Below are 18,751 nucleotides of genomic sequence, written 5' to 3' on the forward strand. Positions count from 1 at the left end.
ACGCCGAAAGGGACGGCTTAAACTGAGAGATGCATCGCCAAGTAGATCCCACAGCAAGAGCCGACCCGATACCAGTTCGCAATCATCCAAGCGAGCACGCAGTAGTGACGATAGCAGCAAGGACGAAATTGTCCTGCTTGACCCGATGAATCCAGCAGTTGTGACCTCACGAAACAAGCGGGGGCCGGGCGTTCTGGAACTCGGTGCTAGCCCGGCTCGACAATTCTGGAACCAACCTAACATCCCGAAGACACTTGTAGATCACAGCGGTAATGCATCGGTGGCAACGCATCGATAAACTGGCAGTACTTGTGCACAGGATCAGCGTGATGGTTATGTTCCGCGCCTTTGTTTCTGTAGCTAGTGCATGCTTGCACTACATTGCACTGCACGGACGTTCTAGCGTAAAAGTAATAGGCATTGTTAACTCCGCACCCCAATTCCAATTCTTCACGTCTGTCATGTACTCCACTCACAATATCTGCAATGCAGGTACGTGTACACGAAAAGGCGAGTCGACAATTAAAATCCTAGAGAGTATTACACGCAGTAGTCGAGGTTCACAAGTGCTTCAATGACAGACCTAATCCTTGGTCGACGAATCCGGTCTGTTACTCATCGCGAGTGCCGTGTATTTCATGCCTACGCCAGCGAACTTCTTCTTCCGCTCTTCCGCTTCTTGCTTCCGTTGCTCCAGTTCCTGTGTGCGCTTCGCCCAGTACGCCTGCTTCTTGGCGCGGTCCTCGACCATCTTGCGGAACTTCAAACCGGACTGCACCTCGTCCTCAGTCTCGTCATTCGGGCTGCTGTCCTCACACACCATTTGCAGATGCGTCACCTGCGTCGTCACGCATCAAGCCCCAGATCACCGTCAGCTACCAGCTCCTTCACACACGACATCGAGTCAACGCACCCATGTATCTCGAATCTCCCCGGATTCCGCCTCCACATCCAGTAGCGTGTCGCCCTTCTGAGACGTGATGGTGAGCCCAACTTTGCCCTGCGCCTGGATCAAGTTAACCGTGTGCAGGTCGATCTTGGTCGGGTTCTTGATGGAGTCGTGCAGCTTCCACAACAGTCTACCAGCCCACCCACCAATACCACAATACACGTGAAGGTTAGTCTCGCCTAACTATTGAGAGCTATAGCGCCACGCACGTGTGACCGTCCTCGTCGAGTTTCACATGCACTCGCTCCGTCCCCGTGCTGACGCCCAGAATCGACTTCTTGCGCGTGAAGTAGGCGCCTAAAACGTCGCCCCATTCAGCGCCACGTCGACACCGCCGTAGCCCCACGTGAGCAGCGCACCTTTCTGCAGCACCAGCAGCCTCTGCGCGCCCTCCTGCCGGGCCTGGCACTGCGCCAGGCAGTTGAGCTGGTTCCCCATTGTCCGAGGCCACTTTTGTCCAATGGCGACGCCGCAACGCGCCACTTCAAATAGCCAGCTGGAAGCGAGACAAGCATCCGACCCTGAGCCGAGCTGAGCTGCTGGACGATTCGTCCGCCCAGCCGGCGCGACATTCGTCAAGTGTGCGTCCATGGGCGCCCAGCACTCCCGCCACGCCGCAGCAGCCAGCGCCAAGGACGCGCCGGTGCACCCGGGACTGCGAGAGCTGCACCGGCGCGCGGAGACCGGCGTCTTCTCCGACTCGGAGAGCGACCGCTTCGACGCCAGCGACAGCGATGGGGACGGAGACGACACGGACGACGACGGCAGCGTGTGGATGGCGCTGCCGAGCGCCTTGAGCTCCACCGGCCGCACCTTCCGCAAGGTCGAGACGTCGGTCGTGGACGAGGAGGAGCAGCTCAAGCTGGTCAAGCGGAGGGCGCGGGCCGCCAGGAAGCTGCAGCGCAAGAGCCCCACGACCGCTGCAGGAGAAGAGGAGACGGGTGAAGCCATGTCGCCGCGAGATTTCCAGCGGATCAAGGTCATCGGGGTCGGCGGCATGGGCCGCGTGCTGCTGGTTCGTCACCGGCGAGACGACAAACTCTACGCGATGAAGGTGGTGTCCAAACGCTCCGTGAAGGAGAAGGACATGGCAGCCAGAGTTTTGTCGGAGCGGGACGTGCTGGGAGGCACCAGTCACCACGCTCTAGGTGCGTGTGCTGCGCTTAGTTGGCGTGTATCGTTGCAAACTCACAGGGTTATGTGATGCATTGCGAGCAGTTCATTTGTATTGGGCTTTCCAGACCAAGAGCCATTTGTATTTTGTGATGGAGTACTGTCCTGGAGGGGAACTGTCCACGCATCTTGAGCGAGCAACGATGTTTGCAGAAGAGGTGGCAGCGTTCTACGCGGCGGAGCTGCTTCTTGCGGTGCAACAGCTGCACCAGCACGGCATTGTGCATCGGGATATCAAGCCGGAGAACGTCCTGCTCACTGAAGATGGTCACCTAAAACTCGTCGATTTCGGCATCAGCAAATTCGGGATCACGCAAGCTACTAGTGGGGCCCAAACCATTTGCGGCAGCTACGAATATCTGGGTGGGCAATTCTTTCATGAACTGAAAATGTCTTCAGTGTGTTAATATGCTGACTAGGGTGTTGTACTTTGTTGCGGCAGCTCCTGAGATATTGCGAGGAGAGGAGTACGGCACGGCTGCAGATTGGTGGGCATTTGGCGCGGTCTTGTATGAGCTCTTGACCGGTCTCCCGCCCTGGTATAGCCAGAATCCCGAGGAAATGTGTGAACGGGTCCTCAACACTCCACTGTTGTTTCCATACTTTATGTCATCGGAAGCGAAGGACCTGCTGCGGAAGCTGCTACATCAAAATCCGAGTGAAAGACTAGGTTCGTCGTTTGGGGGTCCAGAGATCAAGGAGCACGTTTTTTTTCGCCACATTGACTGGGAAATGGTTACATTTCGCGAGACCCAAGCTCCAATCCGACCGTGTGAATCTCCAGAAACAGTGGTACGTCAATTTGTTACACCTGGATAATTGTTTTGGTTAGGCTTCGTATTCGTCTAATGCTCAGTTATGTGTGTGTTGTTGAAGGTTGATGGTACAAACTTCCTCGACGAGTTCACACATTTGTCGATTGGGAGTATTGACAGCTCTACCCCTAGAGTTGGTGGCAGCGAATCATTTAAAGGTTTTAATTTCGAGGCGCCCGAAGACCAGCAAATCGAATACGGCTACACACGTGATGTTAGTTTGCCGAGTGGCAGGGGGGATACACCGTAGATCTGTTCTACTTATTCGTCGACAGCAAAATAAAGATTTGATGCTTCTGCTGTAAAAGTGACTTCAATTACTTTGTTCACAGTTTGTCACTTTCACGTTCTTGCCACTCGGAGATTCTAAGATTCGATTGTTTACACAAGCGTAGGGTAGATGTGCTGGTCATACACGGTCGACCACACGCACTTGTTCTCGTCTAGGATCCAGCATAAGTGGGAAATGTTCTCCAACGCGTGTAGGAACAAGCCACCACGCTTATCGAGTGTCTGCAGGCCAAACGAGTCCGCTTTGTACTCCAGCGTGTCCTTCATGTCGACCATAGTCAAGTTCATGAACCGCGTCTGGATCTCTTCGATCGTGTCAACCTCTGAATAGTGGCCGAAAATGGAGTTTTGCCAGGGTTTGATAACAGTATCCGCTGGTGAGGCGAAGAAGTGAGCTTGCTCAACCTTCAGGAAATTAGCCTTTCGGCGGTGCTGGTCGTAGATGCACCGGTCGTTATCAATTAGGCAGTGGTTCACGTTGTTGTACACTGGGAGGAAGAAGTTGGCGGTGGAATAGCTGCCGGACTGCGGCCAGCGGCTCACAGTGAAGTGTGAGTACAGGTTTTGCACCTCCGGGTTCTCGATTGAGTAGAGCACGAAGTCCTTCTGCACTTTGCCGTAGTAGTCTTTGGGATCGTAGGCACTGTAGTTGAACACGGTCTCGGGGACCAGCAGCTTCAAGAACGCTCCTTTGTCAGCGATAGAAGCGTCCACGTTGTTGGGTCCGGTGAATTGGCCGTTCTGGAGACCAGCGAGACTAATGAAGCGCTTCACCTTGTGGTCATCCATCTCCTCAATCACGGCGCGGGCAATAAGTCCACCCTGCGCATGGTCGATAAAGATGTAGCCTTCGTCGAACGCGGAGTTGTTCGCGACCACCTCACGAACTGCTTTTACAGCTTCCGGGACCTGAACCAGGAGCGACTTGGTTGAGCATGTGCCGCCACAGAATGATAGCGCCTCCACCGCGCGGCCTTCAGCGGTCAAATTGCCCACGAAGTTGTTACCAGCCTTGAAGGTCATTGTTGCGCCGTGAAAGAAGATGACGGGCAGGTTGGATGTACCCGAGGCAATGTTCGCTAGCATGAGCGTGGACACAAGCGTGGAAAATATGTTACGGAAAAGCATCGTGTAGTTTGGCGATGGCTTGAGTTCTTGCTGGTGGATTCCGTTGTGTTAAATTGTGTCAACAGCGACTGAGTGGACGAACCGCTGAAATACAAACACCGTTCAAAGATATTCGCTCGGCAAACACGAGTGGTGCTACGTTGAATACGCCACTCTAGAAAAGCTTGAACCCAAGGTAGCATCGCGATTTACCGTTAGTTTAGTCCATGCTTATGCTGGGATACCGTTCATATGAATGTGCTGGGACATACTGAAGTAGATATCGGTAATACGTGTACTTCCGCTATCTTACATTATCGTCCAGTAGTCTTGAATATTATGTGTGTTGTTCACATTTCATGCTTCATGCAAACGCAGCAAGGGAACCCAGAAATGAAGACACGTACGTGTCTTCATTTCGTTTGTCGAATTTATCGTTGAACGAATGATATGAAATGGTAGTAGTACATCGTATCGAGAGTTCCATGAAGTGAAAACTACTACGTATTAATACGTTTAGCAATCATGTGCATGACAGATTCTCCACTCCGAATCCCCGTCGATGGGACGGGTTTACGATTTTCAGGTGTGCTGTGAGAATCCTGGCGTATCAATATATAAACGGATATCAAATATGACAGGTATCTGTTAAGATTTAGCAATTGTACAAATTACGCATTTCTAAATCCTTAATCATTCCTCTCAGAAATGAAGCACCTCACTATTTAATGTACCCGGTATCTGTTGATACCGGGTACATTCGATTCGGGACCTACCTTTACAAACGAATATCATACGAGGAAACTTTCGGTACTACTCACAAACTTGTATATCGGCTGACGTGTGCAAACCAGTTTCTTCAGGATGCAGAAGGATCTTTGGCCTTCTTCTTGTGTTCATTCTGTTCGGAAGACTGGGTACGCGATCCTGCAGGCAGGAGTTTCTCCCGGCCTAATTTCGTACGCCCGATTGGGATTCGCCGACTATCAAGTCTCAAGATCCGAAAAGAAGCGTTCCAGACTTTATTTTCGGGTTCTAATCGCGTTCCATACTTTATTTTCGGTTCTAAACGCGTTCCAGACTTTATTTTCGGGCCCTGTCGCATTTCTCAAATCAAAATGACAATTAAAAATATTTCATTGACATTCTTAAAGAGACTTGACCTGAATACCAGTACTTCTACAGATTATTGAAAAATGACCGTGCAATCTTATCTCATACGGTATTTGGCAATTAATAAAATTGTTGATGCATTATAATTCAGATATTAAAATAAAATATTAATCATTAATTAATTATGGATTTATGATACATACTGTATTGGATAAACCGTAAATTTGGTGCAATTATTGAATTGTGAAATAAGTACGACCCTTTACAATTAATTTGTTATTTTCCAGCATATTATTGAAATAGCTTGTACAGCTAAAGAATTAGCTGCGCAAGGGAGGCAAGCCGGTGACGGGGATAGAGTCCAGAGTGCGTTTGGTAACGTGCAACGCAAACGCCTCGCCATCCCGCGCGTTATCAACGATTGCAATCATCACGGGATGGCATTGATATCGTGATCAGTATCGCTGCACGCAGCTTATTCTCGAAATTGGGTACCTTTATTTTACTGGATGCTGGATACATCGATTGTCAACGCTTATCTACTGCATTATGTATTAAGATTTCATTCTAATAACACGCTTTGAGATCACACGACGTCGTTGAAACACTGAAGTTGACTTCGTCTACAGTACAAAGGTCGGTACGTTTCTATTGTGGACAACCAACTCTATTGATAGCTCCCAACCACAATTATTATGGTACGTCGAAGTACATGGAACCCAGGAGAAGCAGGCTCCTATCTCAATGAATTCGTGTTTTATGTTGTATAGTTTTTCCAATTCAAGATGACAGCAGTAGCACATTGCGTTATACATTATTTATTACTGAGTACGAAATTTATAATTATGTGGTAATTTACGATACGTATTACGGGACGACTTACGGGACGGTTTCAAGGTGAAGTTTACGGGCGGCCCGTCAACTAACAATTGCTGCATTCAACACGGAGTGGCCATGAAGTGAGTAGCTGGTCTAGAGTACGAGAGAGTACGAAATTTAAGTTACAATATCACTTTTCATTTTGCCCTTTTCAAAACCAAGCTTCCACTACGTTACAGCAGCAGTGTAAGTCTCCCGCAAACTACCGATGACATCGAAGCACACCAAAGGACAAAGTTTTGAGCACACCTTCGAAGACACCAACTACCAAAAACAATTGACAAGAAGAAGCCATAACAATTCATCTAGAGGTATCCGCTCAGTTTGCACTACTGAGACCGCAGCAGATCAGAGTGCGTCGCCCTCCAGGAAACTCTGCATTACTGAACATCCGTCTAGGTACGTCCACTACCACTGAGACATCGCACAGCGTATGTTGTCACGCTCCACTGAACCGCTTTGCTATGCATGCAAAAAGTACATGTATTGAGGCAGCGCTCCCCATGAGGTCTTACATCAGATGATGATGGTCTAGCGTGACTAATCTTGCACCACTTTTGAACTTCACAGGAAGATCGATGTTGCGCGGTTTGTTTAGTTTTACTAAGAAAAGAGTTAAGACATATATCCTGTACGAGCAATTGATGGTGTTTCTTTGACGCCAGAGACAAACGACTTTTTCGGCAATGTAGCAAATCCACTGTATTGTATTGTAGCACCCGCTCTCCAACTCGTTGGCAAACTTGGAGATTACAAATAATGAGTATTGTATAATCGTTTACTGGTGTTTCTTTGTTTGGCTCGTCTTGAGAAAACGTTGTCGAGAGGTACCTATGCAGATCTCCATCTCGATCTGCTGTCCCAACGCATCATTACCATCAATGTGCGAGCCCAGCTCAGGCCCGACGAACCTGAACAACTGCCACAACGCTTTTTCCCAACAAAGCCCCAAGTCGCCCATCAAGACGATGTTCTACCGCGACTCCGTTCTCGCGTTCACATCCTGCATATTCGCCTTGGCGAATACCGCTTCGGCTGCGTCCAACTTGCCTGTCATTTTCTTTCACGGCGTCACCATGACCTACGAATCTGGCAGCAACTTCGTCGCCAACCTTACCGCTGAGGGCCGCACGGTAGCGTCACTCTCATTTTGTGATGGCACGTGCTCGATTCAGTCGCTCTTGACTCAAGTTCCAGAGGCTGTGAAGGCAGTTCGCGAGGTGGTGGCGAACAACTCGGCATTCGACAATGGATATATCTTCATCGGCCACTCGCAGGGTGGCCCCATTTCACGTGCTGTGATTGAGGAAATGGATGATCACAAGGTGAAGCGCTACATCAGCTTGGGCGGCCTCCAGAATGGTCAATTCATTGGCCCCGAGAGGGTAGAGAAGTCTATTGCCGACAACGGCGAGTTCTTCAAGAAGATTGTGCCTGAGACCGTGTACAACTACAGCGTGTACAGTCCCGAAGACTACTACGGCAAGATGCAGAAGGAGTTTGTTCTCCACACCATCGAGAACCCCGACGCCCAGTACACCTACTCGCAGTTCAACGTCAACCGCTGGCCGCAGTTCGGCAGTTTCTCCACCGCCAACTTCTTCCTGCCCGTGTACAACAATGTGAACCACTGTCTGCCGGGCGATGACCAGTGCATCTATGACCAGCGCCGTCGCAAGGCTAACTTTCTGAAGGTTGAGCAAGCCCACTTCTTCGCCTCGCCCGCCGACGATATCATCATGCCGTGGCAGAGCTCCATCTTCGGTCGCTATTCGGAGGTGGACACAATCGAGGAGATCGAGACGAAGTACAACAACCTGACGGTGGTGGACATGAAGGACACGCTGGAGTACACTTCGGACACATTTGGCCTGAAGACACTCGACAAGCGTGGTGGTCTGTTCCTTTACGCGCTGGAGGACATTCCTCACAAGTGCTGGGTCGAAGATGAGAACAGTTGCGTATGGTCGACCGTGTACGACCAGCACATTTACCCTACGCTGGTGTAAACAGCTGAAACCCAATTTGGATTTGTATAGGTTGAAGATGAAGAGTGAAGAGTTGTATCGACATAAATTCATTCATGCAACGCTCAGAGGTTTCAATTTTTTTTTTTTTGCGGGGGGGGGGGGGGGGGGGGGCTGAAAGTATAATAATCGCTGCCGTCTGGGTGGGTGACACCAAAGAAATGGTTGGGCATGAAGAAATTGGTGGGATTATCAATCGTCAAACCTCGCTATCTTTTTATGTAAGTAAAGAGGAATCCTTACATCCTTACACAAGAGTAGGGTAGATGTGCTGGTCATACACAGTGGCCCATGAGCAGCTAGTGTCGTTGTCATCAGCCGCCCAGCAACCGTGCGAGACGTTAGCGATTTCGTGGATGAAAAGACCACCGCGCTTCTCCAGGGTCTGCAAGCCGAATGTGTCCGACGTGTACTCCAGCGTGTCCTTCATGTCCACCACCGTCAGGTTGTTGTACTTCGCCTCGATCTCCTCGATTGTGTCCACCTCCGAGTAGCGACCGAAAATGCAACTCTGCCACGGCATGATAACATCATCAGCAGGAGAGGCGAAGAAGTGGGCCTCCTCCAGCTTGAGGAAGTTGGCCTTGCGGCGGCGCTGGTCGTAGATGCACTGGTCGTTACCGGGCAAGCACTGGTTCACGTTGTTGTACACGGGAAGGAAGAAGTTAGCAGTCGAGAAGCTGCCGAACTGCGGCCAGCGGTTGACGTTGAACTGCGAGTAGGTGTACTGAGCCTCAGGGTTCTCGATGGTGTAGATAACGTAGTCCTTCTGCATTTTGCCGTAGTAGTCCTCGGGGCCGTAGGCGCTGTAGTTGAACATAGTCTCGGGCACCAGCATGGTCAGGAACACCGCGTTGTTGGCGATGGAGACCTCGACCTTGTCGAGTCCGATGAACTGACCGTTCTGGAGACCGGCCAGACTGATGAAGCGCTTGACCTTGTGGTCATCCATCTCCTCGATCACGGCACGAGCAATGGGGCCGCCCTGCGAGTGGGCAATGAAGATGTATCCGTCATCGAACGCCGAGTTGTTCGCGACTAGCTCGCGCACAGTCTTCACGGCCTTCGGGACCTGGGTCAGAAGCGACTCGGTAGAGCACGAGCCATCGCAGAAGGAGAGCGACACCACCGTGCGACCTTCAGCGGTCAAGTTGGCCACAAAGTTGTCACCAGCCTCGTAGGTGCTGAACACTCCGTGGAAGAAGATCACGGGCAGGTTGGACGCAGCCGAAGCAACGTGTGCCAGCGCGAAGGAGCAGGACACGAGCGCGAGAAGAACGTTGCGGTTGATCATTGCACAGATGGAGACGAGGGCGCTACTTGGCGAAATCCGGTGTGTGTCGGGAACTTTGTCGGGACACGGCAGGCTACAGTGCTGTCATTGGCAGCACGCGCGCCCTTCCCTTCTTGCAGAGCATGGCACTCTGCAGCAGATGGAGAGGAGGATCCCATGGGCACAAACATCGCTCGTCGGAGAAAGCTTCCTCTTCGCCGTCGCAAAGGGCGAGCGACGTGCGCGATGGGAAGCTCAAATCGATCGGCGCAAGAGTCGGAGGTCGAAGCGAGTGATGCCTTGAGCAGCGATCAGCGAGAGCACAACGCGGGATTTGCAACCATAAACGCGAAGGGATCAATAACGTGGAAACGTGCTGACCGGCGTGAAGCGCCTTTCTGTTGAGCACTCGAGCCTCACGCCGGCACGCATAACTTTCGTCAGTATCCTCGCTGCGTTTGCGTGTGAAACTTTAGAATGGACCGACGCGAACAGCATTCGCACCGAGAGCGTTTGGACCTCGACGTCCTTCGGCACTTTCCATCGCGTTGCGTGGAGATTGAGCTCCAGATGGGGGGTAGGTACATCGAGCATAGATGGCTCCGGTAAATAAAAACAGAGCACTAGGGCATGACACGACGCCAGGAAGATCAAGGGCAGAAGATACAAGGTTTCGCCGCCGTCCTGATGACTTGGTTGCTGTCGCAATGCAGCCCGCAACGATGCTTGCACGCCGTGCAGTGCGTCGGCGCGACGGATTGGCATGGAGCATGCCAGCATGGTGGGTTTGAATGCTGCAGCGAATGCCTCTCCTCTGCGCATGGACTTGCGATGGTACATGTACCTCCTCGGTTAGCACTGTTGTGAATCCCAACTTGATGAGTGGCTTATCAGGCACTGGCATTCACTCACAACGTTGTGGGCGAGATCCGTCTAGCAAAACAATGGGCTCGACCCGAGCAAAAGAATCGCAGCGTCACATGAAATCTAGGTAACTAACCGTCTTCATTGCATTCGCATTCGTATCGTATTATATGAGCACCTTCAATATGGCTCTTCAAGCACATGTAGTCAGAACCCGTAGTACAAGAGTTCGATTCACCCGAGGTACCTTGCAGCACCGCACTCAATTGACGAGGCATTTAGTGCAGCACCGCATAGAGATGGTCGTTGTACAACGGCGCCCACTTGCAATCGCCGCTATCGCCGCGCCAGCAGCTGTGCGTGATGTTGGCAACCTCGTGGAGGAACAGGCCGCCGCGCTCGTCCAGCGTCTTGAGGCCGAACGTGTCCGACGTGTACTCGAGCGTGTCGTTCATGTCGACGATGGTGAGGTTCATGTACTTGGTCTCGATCTCCTCGATCGTGTCCACCTCCGAGTAGCGGCCGAAGATGGAGCTCTGCCACGGCATGATGCGCTCGTCGGCGGGCGAGGCGAAGAAGTGGGCCTCCTCCAGCTTGAGGAAGTTGGCCTTGCGGCGGCGCTGGTCATAGATGCACTGGTCGTCTCCCGGCAGACAACGGTTCACATTGTTGTACACGGGAAGGAAGAAGTTAGCAGTCGAGAAGCTGCCGAACTGCGGCCAGCGGTTGACGTTGAACTGCGAGTAGGTGTACTGGGCGTCGGGGTTCTCGATGGTGTAGATAACGTAGTCCTTCTGCATCTTGCCGTAGTAGTCCTCGGGGTTGTAGGCGCTGTAGTTGAACATGGTCTCGGGCACGAGCGCGGCCAGGAAGGGGGCATCGTTGGCGACAGAGACCTCGACCTTATTAGGTCCGATAAACTGACCGTTCTGGAGGCCTGCCGTGCTAATGTAGCGCTTGACCTTGTGGTCATCCATCTCCTCGATGACAGCACGAGAAACCGCACCACCCTGCGAGTGAGCGAGGAAAATGTAGCCGTTGTCGAACTCGGAGCTGTTGGCGACGATTTCGCGGATCTGGGCGATAGCCTTGGGGACCTGCAGGACGATCGCCTCCAACGAACAGGTCGATTCACAGAACGTCAAAGGCACCACAGTGCGACCTTCAGCCGTGAGGTTGGCCACGAAGTTGTCGGCATTGCTATGGTTGCCACGGACACCGTGGAAGAAAAACACGGGCAGCGAAGAGAAGTCGGTTGCGGCCGTCGTCACTGCGATAGCGGTGGACAGGAGCGTGAAGAGAACACGAGTACCAAACATGGTGGTGGCTAGGGACTTGGAAGCTGATGGCAAATTCAATATTGCCGGCCAATGGAGCTGCTGCACCTGCAGACTTGCCGAATCTGTGGTGTGATCATCTGGAACATGCTTCCCGGAGAGCCGTATCTATGATGTGCACGCGACCGACGCGCGGCGTAGCATCGGTACGCAAAGGAAGCGCGCTATTGATTCATAACGTTAAGCCTTAAATGTATTTACTTGGGTAGAGTGCGACTCGATGAAGCATAACGCTTGGAGTCCATCTCTAGCCACTATTTGAGCTTTGCAAAGTCTTCACAGTCGACTTCGCCGGCAACCACCCGGTGCAAGGATACTGTATCGCGTTGTTACATTAAGCATTTGTCGGATTTCATTAGGGTGAGTGAATCAGCTGAAGCCGTGTTTGCCCTATAGCCGCGTTTTCTTGGTAAATCGTCGACTATCGATAGAGTTCGTCTGGGTGCTTCAAGAATGTCAAGAATGGCAGTTCGAATACGCAGGCGAAGGTACGTCGCATTTTCGCGATACTGTGGTCTCTTCTGGCCCATTAGACTTTTATGTTTCTAAAGAAAAGTGTTCGACGTTACTGTAAGATGGTGTAATATATATTACACATAGCTTACCGAATATTGCAGGGGTTTGCTTTCACGAGTTCCAATTCGTGACGACGCGATGCAAAAGGCAGCTTCCCAAGTCCTGGCTTGGACTCCAAGGGCCGTACGCCAGTCATCCGCAGCGACTCAACAGCAGGTCCAGCAGCAGGGGATGTGTTGAACCTTGATACCCGCTGCGTCCACATCGCTTTGTCGCTCTTGCAAATTGTAGACAGATCGCTGTAGAATGCACGGGTGCATGGTCACAACATTGAGGTATCCGATTTTCGTCGGCGTGATTCATCCGGTTGCTGTACCGCTTGCCTACGGGAGGGTTGAGTGGATGCCGCACGGTGTGAAGAGCTTTGCGAGGGCACTGACGAGCTAACAACAATCGAATTTGCAGCCAACCTCCCAAGTGCCTCGATCGACAACAACGATGGCTAGCTGTCGTGTGCTACTCGCGCTCCTCTCCTCCTTGCTCGCACTCACGGCTGCTGCCGCAACTGACTTCTCTTCGCTGCCCGTGTTCTTCTTCCACGGTGTCCGCGGCAACCGCACCAATGCTGACAACTTCGTGGCCAACCTCACGGCGGAGGGTCGAACCGTTGTGCCCCTCACCTTTTGCGAGATGCCATGCTCGCTGGAGGCGATCGTCCTGCAGGTCCCCAAGGCTATCGCCCAGATCCGCGAAATCGTCGCCAACAGCTCCGAGTTCGACAACGGCTACATCTTCCTCGCCCACTCGCAGGGCGGCTCCATTTCACGCGCCGTGATTGAAGAGATGGACGACCACAAGGTCAAGCGCTACATCAGCATGGCTGGTCTCCAGAACGGTCAGTTTATCGGACCTAATAAGGTCGAGGTCTCTGTCGCCAACGATGCCCCCTTCCTGGCCGCGCTCGTGCCCGAGACCATGTTCAACTACAGCGCCTACAACCCCGAGGACTACTACGGCAAGATGCAGAAGGACTACGTTATCTACACCATCGAGAACCCCGACGCCCAGTACACCTACTCGCAGTTCAACGTCAACCGCTGGCCGCAGTTCGGCAGCTTCTCGACTGCTAACTTCTTCCTGCCCGTGTACAACAACGTGAACCGTTGTCTACCGGGAGACGACCAGTGCATCTATGACCAGCGCCGCCGCAAGGCCAACTTCCTCAAGCTGGAGGAGGCCCACTTCTTCGCCTCGCCCGCCGACGAGCGCATCATGCCGTGGCAGAGCTCCATCTTCGGCCGCTACTCGGAGGTGGACACGATCGAGGAGATCGAGACCAAGTACATGAACCTCACCATCGTCGACATGAACGACACGCTCGAGTACACGTCGGACACGTTCGGCCTCAAGACGCTGGACGAGCGCGGCGGCCTGTTCCTCCACGAGGTTGCCAACATCACGCACAGCTGCTGGCGCGGCGACCAAAAGGACGGCTGCAAGTGGGCGCCGCTCTACAACGACTACCTGTACCCCGCCCTGCACTAGAAAATACTAATAGTAGGAAAAAAAACTTACAAGTTGAAGCAGTTCAAGTCCAAAGCGTAGTTGTGTAAACGTGGTGTGGCAGGCCGCACTCTCTTGACGCATTTTCTCAAACCGAAAAGCTCCGTTAAGCCAGCAGCTAACGAACGCCCCGCCCCGCGCGCCGCCATGGGCAACACCGCCAGCAGCGCCGCGCCTGGCGCCTCCGCGCCGCCCAACAGCAGCAGCAGCAGCGTCGGCGTCGGCAACTCGCAGCGCGGCGGCTTCCTGGGCGCGTTCCTGTCGGGCCGGCGCCTGGACTTCACGCTGGCCAACATGCGGTCGCTGCACGCGCAGCTCTCGCGCTTCGCGGCGCTGCCCGACGCGGAGATTGTGGAGCTGCTGCGCGTGCTGGCCGAGTTCCTCATCTACTCGGACCAGCACCGCGTGTCCGTGGAGCTCGAGGCGGCGGCGGCGGACGACGCGGCGGCGACGGACGACGCCGGCGCCTTCTTCGACTACTTCGGCGAGACCAACATGCTCGCGCTGCTGGTGGAGCTGGGCGCCAGCCGCCCCTCCGTGCCCGTGCAGGTGCAGCTGCTGCAGACCATGAGCATCCTCGTGCAGAACATCGCCACGCGCACGTCGCTCTACTACATCCTGAGCAACAACCACGTGAACCGCCTGCTCGAGTGCCCCTTCGCCCTGGACGCCGACGACGACGTGCGCGACTGGTACGTCACGCTGCTCAAGGCGCTGTCGCTGCGGCTCAACGAGGAGACGGTGCAGTTCTTCCTCGACACGCAGCACGGCGAGGACTTCCGCTTCCCGCTCTACGCGCGCGCGCTCAAGTTCGGCCGCTGCAACGAGACCATGGTCAAGGTGGCCATCAAGACGCTCACGCTCAACGTGCTCAAGGTGCCCGACCCGCGCGTGCGCCGCTTCGTGCTGCAGTACGACGACCTCAACTACTTCCGGGACATCGTGGAGATCGCCAACGACCTGACGCTCAAGCTGCAGGGGCTCATGAACAATTGGCCGTCGGCCGAGAAAGGCGCGGAGCGGACAGCCACCACGGAGAAGCTGGAGGAGGCCGTGGACGCGTACATTGACCACTGCTTTTACCTGCAAGACCTGCTGGATGTGAATGTGCCCGAGCTTTGCTACAAGATCGGGGACTTGCTCTTCTCGAGGCATATCAAGTGTTTGCTGGCGACCAGTATACTGCCGGATTGCGGACCGCCACCGCAGCGAGTGTCGACGCAACTGGCGCTCTACCTGCTCACTAGACTTCTCGGTATTTTAGAGCACACGCCTCTCGTGAATGCTATCGCATTTATGCTGTTGTCTTCGGACGCGACAGAGGATTGCGAGTACTCGGCAGTAGCACTTGGAGCTGGATCGAGGCGGAGGCATAGCAGCTCGCACTACCTGGAAACTGTGGACAGCAACGACGATGAAGAAGATACAGCGACTACAGAACCCTCACCGAGACTGTTGTCTCCGCGGCCATCTCTACGATGGGATAAGGAGGCACCGCCAATGCATGTGTTCCGTCCGCATTCGGCAACGACGTGTGAATCATCGTTATGCTACGTGCAAACACGGTTTGCCATTGGCGAGTGGCCAATCGACGAGGTGAAGTCGTTTGTGCCCCAGGGTTCCAACTGTTACCGGCAGTCTTTGTTATCACTACTATGCTCAAGCGATGAACGCCTCTCATCGACGGTTGTGCTTTTGCTATTATCTATTATCAACAACAAGGCTGTTGATCACTCCCTGCTTCGCGAGCTAGATCTGCTCCCATTCCGATATCGCCAAGGCAAGCGCGAGAACGAAGTAGACAATGGCACAATCAAAGGCAAAGATAACCCAGAGCACTCCGTTCTTCCGGGGACAGCTTCTTTATCGTCCTCGTGCACGTCGTCTGGATCTCAACAAATGGGTGAGGATGCCGAGCTCAATGCCGCGGGTAATGGTGGTGAAATCGACAAGAATGACTCCTCCGAGTCTTTACCACATGAAGATATTGACGAAGTCGCAAGTGATCCTGGTCTCGTAAAAGAGGCGTCGTGTCCGGCTGATGCGTATCCTTACTGGTTGGTGGAGTTGATTTTGGAAGTTCTGGCGCGGAATCAAAGCTCGCGTTTGCTTAGCGTGCAGCTCTGCGCGCGATTATTGGTGGACATTATGGTTGACACACGTTCGCCGTTGCCGCATTGCCTCGCTCGCCCTCACGCAGCTGCACTGAAGAATATTCACTCTAGCAGTGCGCATCTCGTTATGGAGAGCATGCGTGGTTCAATGGCCGAAGTGGATTTATTCATTTACGTGCTAGAAAAAGAGGTAGCAACTTTCCAGCGCAAAATATTTCCTATGGAGCTGCAGCTGGATTCTTCGTCCCCTTTTGAGTGTCTCGTTCCACTTGAGAAGGAAGCGTCTGAGAATGCGCCGGCATGGTTGGGCTCACGTGACACATTAGCACTGCGTCGCCCTTCGAATGAGATGGAAGTGTGTCGTAAGTCCATGCGAGTTTTCCTGACTCTGCGAAAACTGCGCGAGCTTCTGGACGCAAGTTACATAGACGACGAATTGGAGCAGCTTGTTGACTACCGCCACCCGCGCACGAGCGTGCTAGCTGGCGCTGCTGGAGGAAGGGGCTCTTGCACAGCACCGTTGGATGGTATGGTCTCGCTGAAGTGCATGTACCGCGAACAGCGCTTTCTGTTGATGCCAACGAGGCTACTGATGGTGATGAATCCCGAGGCATTTGTGCTCGTAGAAAAAATTCCTGATCAGAACGACGATAGCAGTCCGCATGACGGGGAAGGAGAAGGAATAGTGAAGGTATTTGCCCCGATCCACCGAACATACTGCACGATGGACCCACGAGATGATCGTGTGCTGCAAGTATCTGTGCGGTCAGCGTCTCCCGTTCCAGGTTGCCGCAGTGCTCGGAAAGACAAGCAGGACACGCCAACGTCCGGCAAACTGAAGGACTGGAGCGTGCTGCTGATGTTCCCGACTGCTGATGACTGTGCGCAGGCGCAAGCACATATCAACATTAGCGGCACTGAGGTGCGCGCTTTCAAATTGCACCAGATAGAGACGAGCCTTACAGCGCATTTGCAGGTGACTCAGTCCAGCAGCGGTGAGCGGCGCGGATCATTTTTCACGAATGCTGAGGTTCAAAATGGTGCAGATGATGAGCGCAATGGAGATGAGGTGAAAAGCAGTGAAGAGGGTGGGAGCAATGAAGATGAAAGTGAAGGTGAAGATGAAGAAGTGGAGGGAGAAAAGGAGATTGATGAAGAAGAGGAGTCCTCCGATTGAATGTCAAGTCAATATGCACACAATACCGCATATATGCGGTCCTAATGCCACATCACTCGCACATTTACTGCTAACGCAGGGGGCTACTAGCACCAGTAGGGCTTGGGACTCCGCTACCGCCTCCCATGACTTCAGCTTTCATTCGCAAGAAACTAGCACGGACATCACCTGGCTGAGCGTTCAGAAAGTCGGCAGGAAAGAGTACTGCGGCATCGGCAGCAAGACTGAGCAGCTCCTTAGTGTTCTGCGGGAGGCAACATGAGAATGAGCAAGGGGCAGCAATGAGATAGAGGCTGTTAGTTGGTTGACCCTCGCGTACCTTAAAGAGTGCCGCGACGCTTGCCACGAGTGCGCGAACGCTGTCTGGCTCGGTGTCGCTGTAGAGGGTTTTGACGGCGATCAGCAACTTGTCGACTGCTGCAGCTCGCTCTCGTGCAAACTGCTGTTGCAGCGCGACAAGGTCGCGCTGGATCTGCTCGCCCTTCACGTGACGCGCCTCCTTGGGGAACAACCTTGGTGCGTACTTGATGAGGAACTTGATGTCGGAGAGCTCCGGCAGGTGGGCGTAAATTTGATTCACCATGCCTTCGACAGTCGTGGGGTCGATGCGGTCGAAGTAGAGGTTGCGGATTTTGAGCTCCAAATCCGCGGCACGCTTCTTGCGCTCGGTGGCCGTTCGCAATACGTCGAATTCGCGGCGGATGCGGGTAACGTCGAGCTTTTCAAAGGTTTCTATCGAGAACTTCTGTGGAAAGAGTCGCTCGGCGTTGCGGAGCAGGGATCGGACGTCGATGGCCTGTGGGAACAGCTTGAGTACGCGGTGCAATGCTGTATGAAGTACTGCGCTTGCTGCTACACGGTCATCGTGACGCTCAAGACGATACGATTTGTCTCGTAGCAAGTCGAATAACTCGCGCTTGAGTTGTTCACGCTCATCCTTTCGTCGCAGTTTGCGCAGTATTTGCTGGCACGGCGTCTGTACCGTCTTGGTGGGGCTGCTCGCTGTTGTGGACACCGTCTGGGCATTGTTGTCATTGCCTTCGAATGAGAATATCAACGGGTCGTCGTCCTCATTCCTTCGCACAAGGTGGCCTTTGGCTTCCCAACGACGTTGCAGTGGTGTGTCGTCGATGTTGATCATGCGGAGATGTTGCAGGCGTCCGAGTTCTTGCGGTAGCGAGTTAAGAGCGGAGGAACTGGCATCTAGTACCTGCAGTTTGGCGCAGTTGACGAGCGTGCTTGGCAGCTGCTGGAGTCTCGGGTTGTTGTTCACGTAGAGCTCGCGTAGTGCAACCAGCGATCCGATTGCGTCAGGGATGGCTTGCGGTCCCTCGAGCTGATTGAAGCTTAGATCGAGGCGCACAAGGGTGGCGGCTAGCTCTCCGGGTGACGCGGAAGAGGCCGAGGCCGAGCTGGATGAAGCACATACGAAGAGCTCGGGAGGCACGTGTGTGAGCTGGTATTGGATTAGATGGAGCATGCCGTGCTTTTTGGCCCCTTCCACCTGAGAAGCTACGCTGCGTCGACCCATGCTAGGAGTGCAGGAATGAAAA

General features: G+C 53.4%; 7 protein-coding genes across 7 annotated transcripts; 3 read left to right on the forward strand and 4 right to left on the reverse strand.

Annotated features, from left to right (window-relative positions):
* Positions 1 to 583: 583 nt before the first annotated feature.
* IUM83_09364 (uncharacterized protein) lies at positions 584 to 1,387 on the reverse strand (the record flags this gene model as incomplete). The annotated part of the gene is made up of 4 exons (XM_067933802.1): positions 584 to 838; positions 914 to 1,079; positions 1,159 to 1,246; positions 1,309 to 1,387. The coding sequence occupies 4 exons, from the start codon at positions 1,385 to 1,387 to the stop codon at positions 584 to 586; spliced, it is 588 nt and encodes a 195-aa protein (XP_067786566.1).
* A 151-nt stretch (positions 1,388 to 1,538) lies between these two features.
* Positions 1,539 to 3,187, forward strand: IUM83_09365 (AGC protein Kinase; the record flags this gene model as incomplete). Its single annotated transcript, XM_067933803.1, has 4 exons — positions 1,539 to 2,097; positions 2,168 to 2,485; positions 2,565 to 2,914; positions 2,999 to 3,187. The coding sequence occupies 4 exons, from the start codon at positions 1,539 to 1,541 to the stop codon at positions 3,185 to 3,187; spliced, it is 1,416 nt and encodes a 471-aa protein (XP_067786567.1).
* A 5,414-nt stretch (positions 3,188 to 8,601) lies between these two features.
* On the reverse strand, positions 8,602 to 9,648 carry IUM83_09366 (Lysosomal thioesterase PPT2-B; the record flags this gene model as incomplete). Its single annotated transcript, XM_067933804.1, has 1 exon — positions 8,602 to 9,648. The coding sequence occupies one exon, from the start codon at positions 9,646 to 9,648 to the stop codon at positions 8,602 to 8,604; it is 1,047 nt and encodes a 348-aa protein (XP_067786568.1).
* Positions 9,649 to 10,769: 1,121 nt separating this feature from the next.
* Positions 10,770 to 11,810, reverse strand: IUM83_09367 (Lysosomal thioesterase PPT2-B; the record flags this gene model as incomplete). The annotated part of the gene is made up of 1 exon (XM_067933805.1): positions 10,770 to 11,810. One exon carries the CDS (start codon positions 11,808 to 11,810, stop codon positions 10,770 to 10,772), a length of 1,041 nt encoding a protein of 346 aa, XP_067786602.1.
* A 1,032-nt stretch (positions 11,811 to 12,842) lies between these two features.
* Positions 12,843 to 13,889, forward strand: IUM83_09368 (Lysosomal thioesterase PPT2-B; the record flags this gene model as incomplete). The annotated part of the gene is made up of 1 exon (XM_067933806.1): positions 12,843 to 13,889. The coding sequence occupies one exon, from the start codon at positions 12,843 to 12,845 to the stop codon at positions 13,887 to 13,889; it is 1,047 nt and encodes a 348-aa protein (XP_067786569.1).
* A 165-nt stretch (positions 13,890 to 14,054) lies between these two features.
* On the forward strand, positions 14,055 to 17,198 carry IUM83_09369 (uncharacterized protein; the record flags this gene model as incomplete). The annotated part of the gene is made up of 4 exons (XM_067933807.1): positions 14,055 to 15,084; positions 16,807 to 16,943; positions 16,998 to 17,090; positions 17,166 to 17,198. The coding sequence occupies 4 exons, from the start codon at positions 14,055 to 14,057 to the stop codon at positions 17,196 to 17,198; spliced, it is 1,293 nt and encodes a 430-aa protein (XP_067786570.1).
* Positions 17,199 to 17,268: 70 nt separating this feature from the next.
* IUM83_09370 (Leucine rich repeat protein) lies at positions 17,269 to 18,729 on the reverse strand (the record flags this gene model as incomplete). Its single annotated transcript, XM_067933808.1, has 2 exons — positions 17,269 to 17,442; positions 17,518 to 18,729. The coding sequence occupies 2 exons, from the start codon at positions 18,727 to 18,729 to the stop codon at positions 17,269 to 17,271; spliced, it is 1,386 nt and encodes a 461-aa protein (XP_067786659.1).
* Between the last annotated feature and the right edge of the window lie 22 nt (positions 18,730 to 18,751).

The sequence above is a fragment of the Phytophthora cinnamomi genome (assembly GCF_018691715.1).
Source record: "Phytophthora cinnamomi strain GKB4 chromosome Unknown Contig67, whole genome shotgun sequence".
Lineage (NCBI taxonomy): Eukaryota > Oomycota > Peronosporomycetes > Peronosporales > Peronosporaceae > Phytophthora > Phytophthora cinnamomi.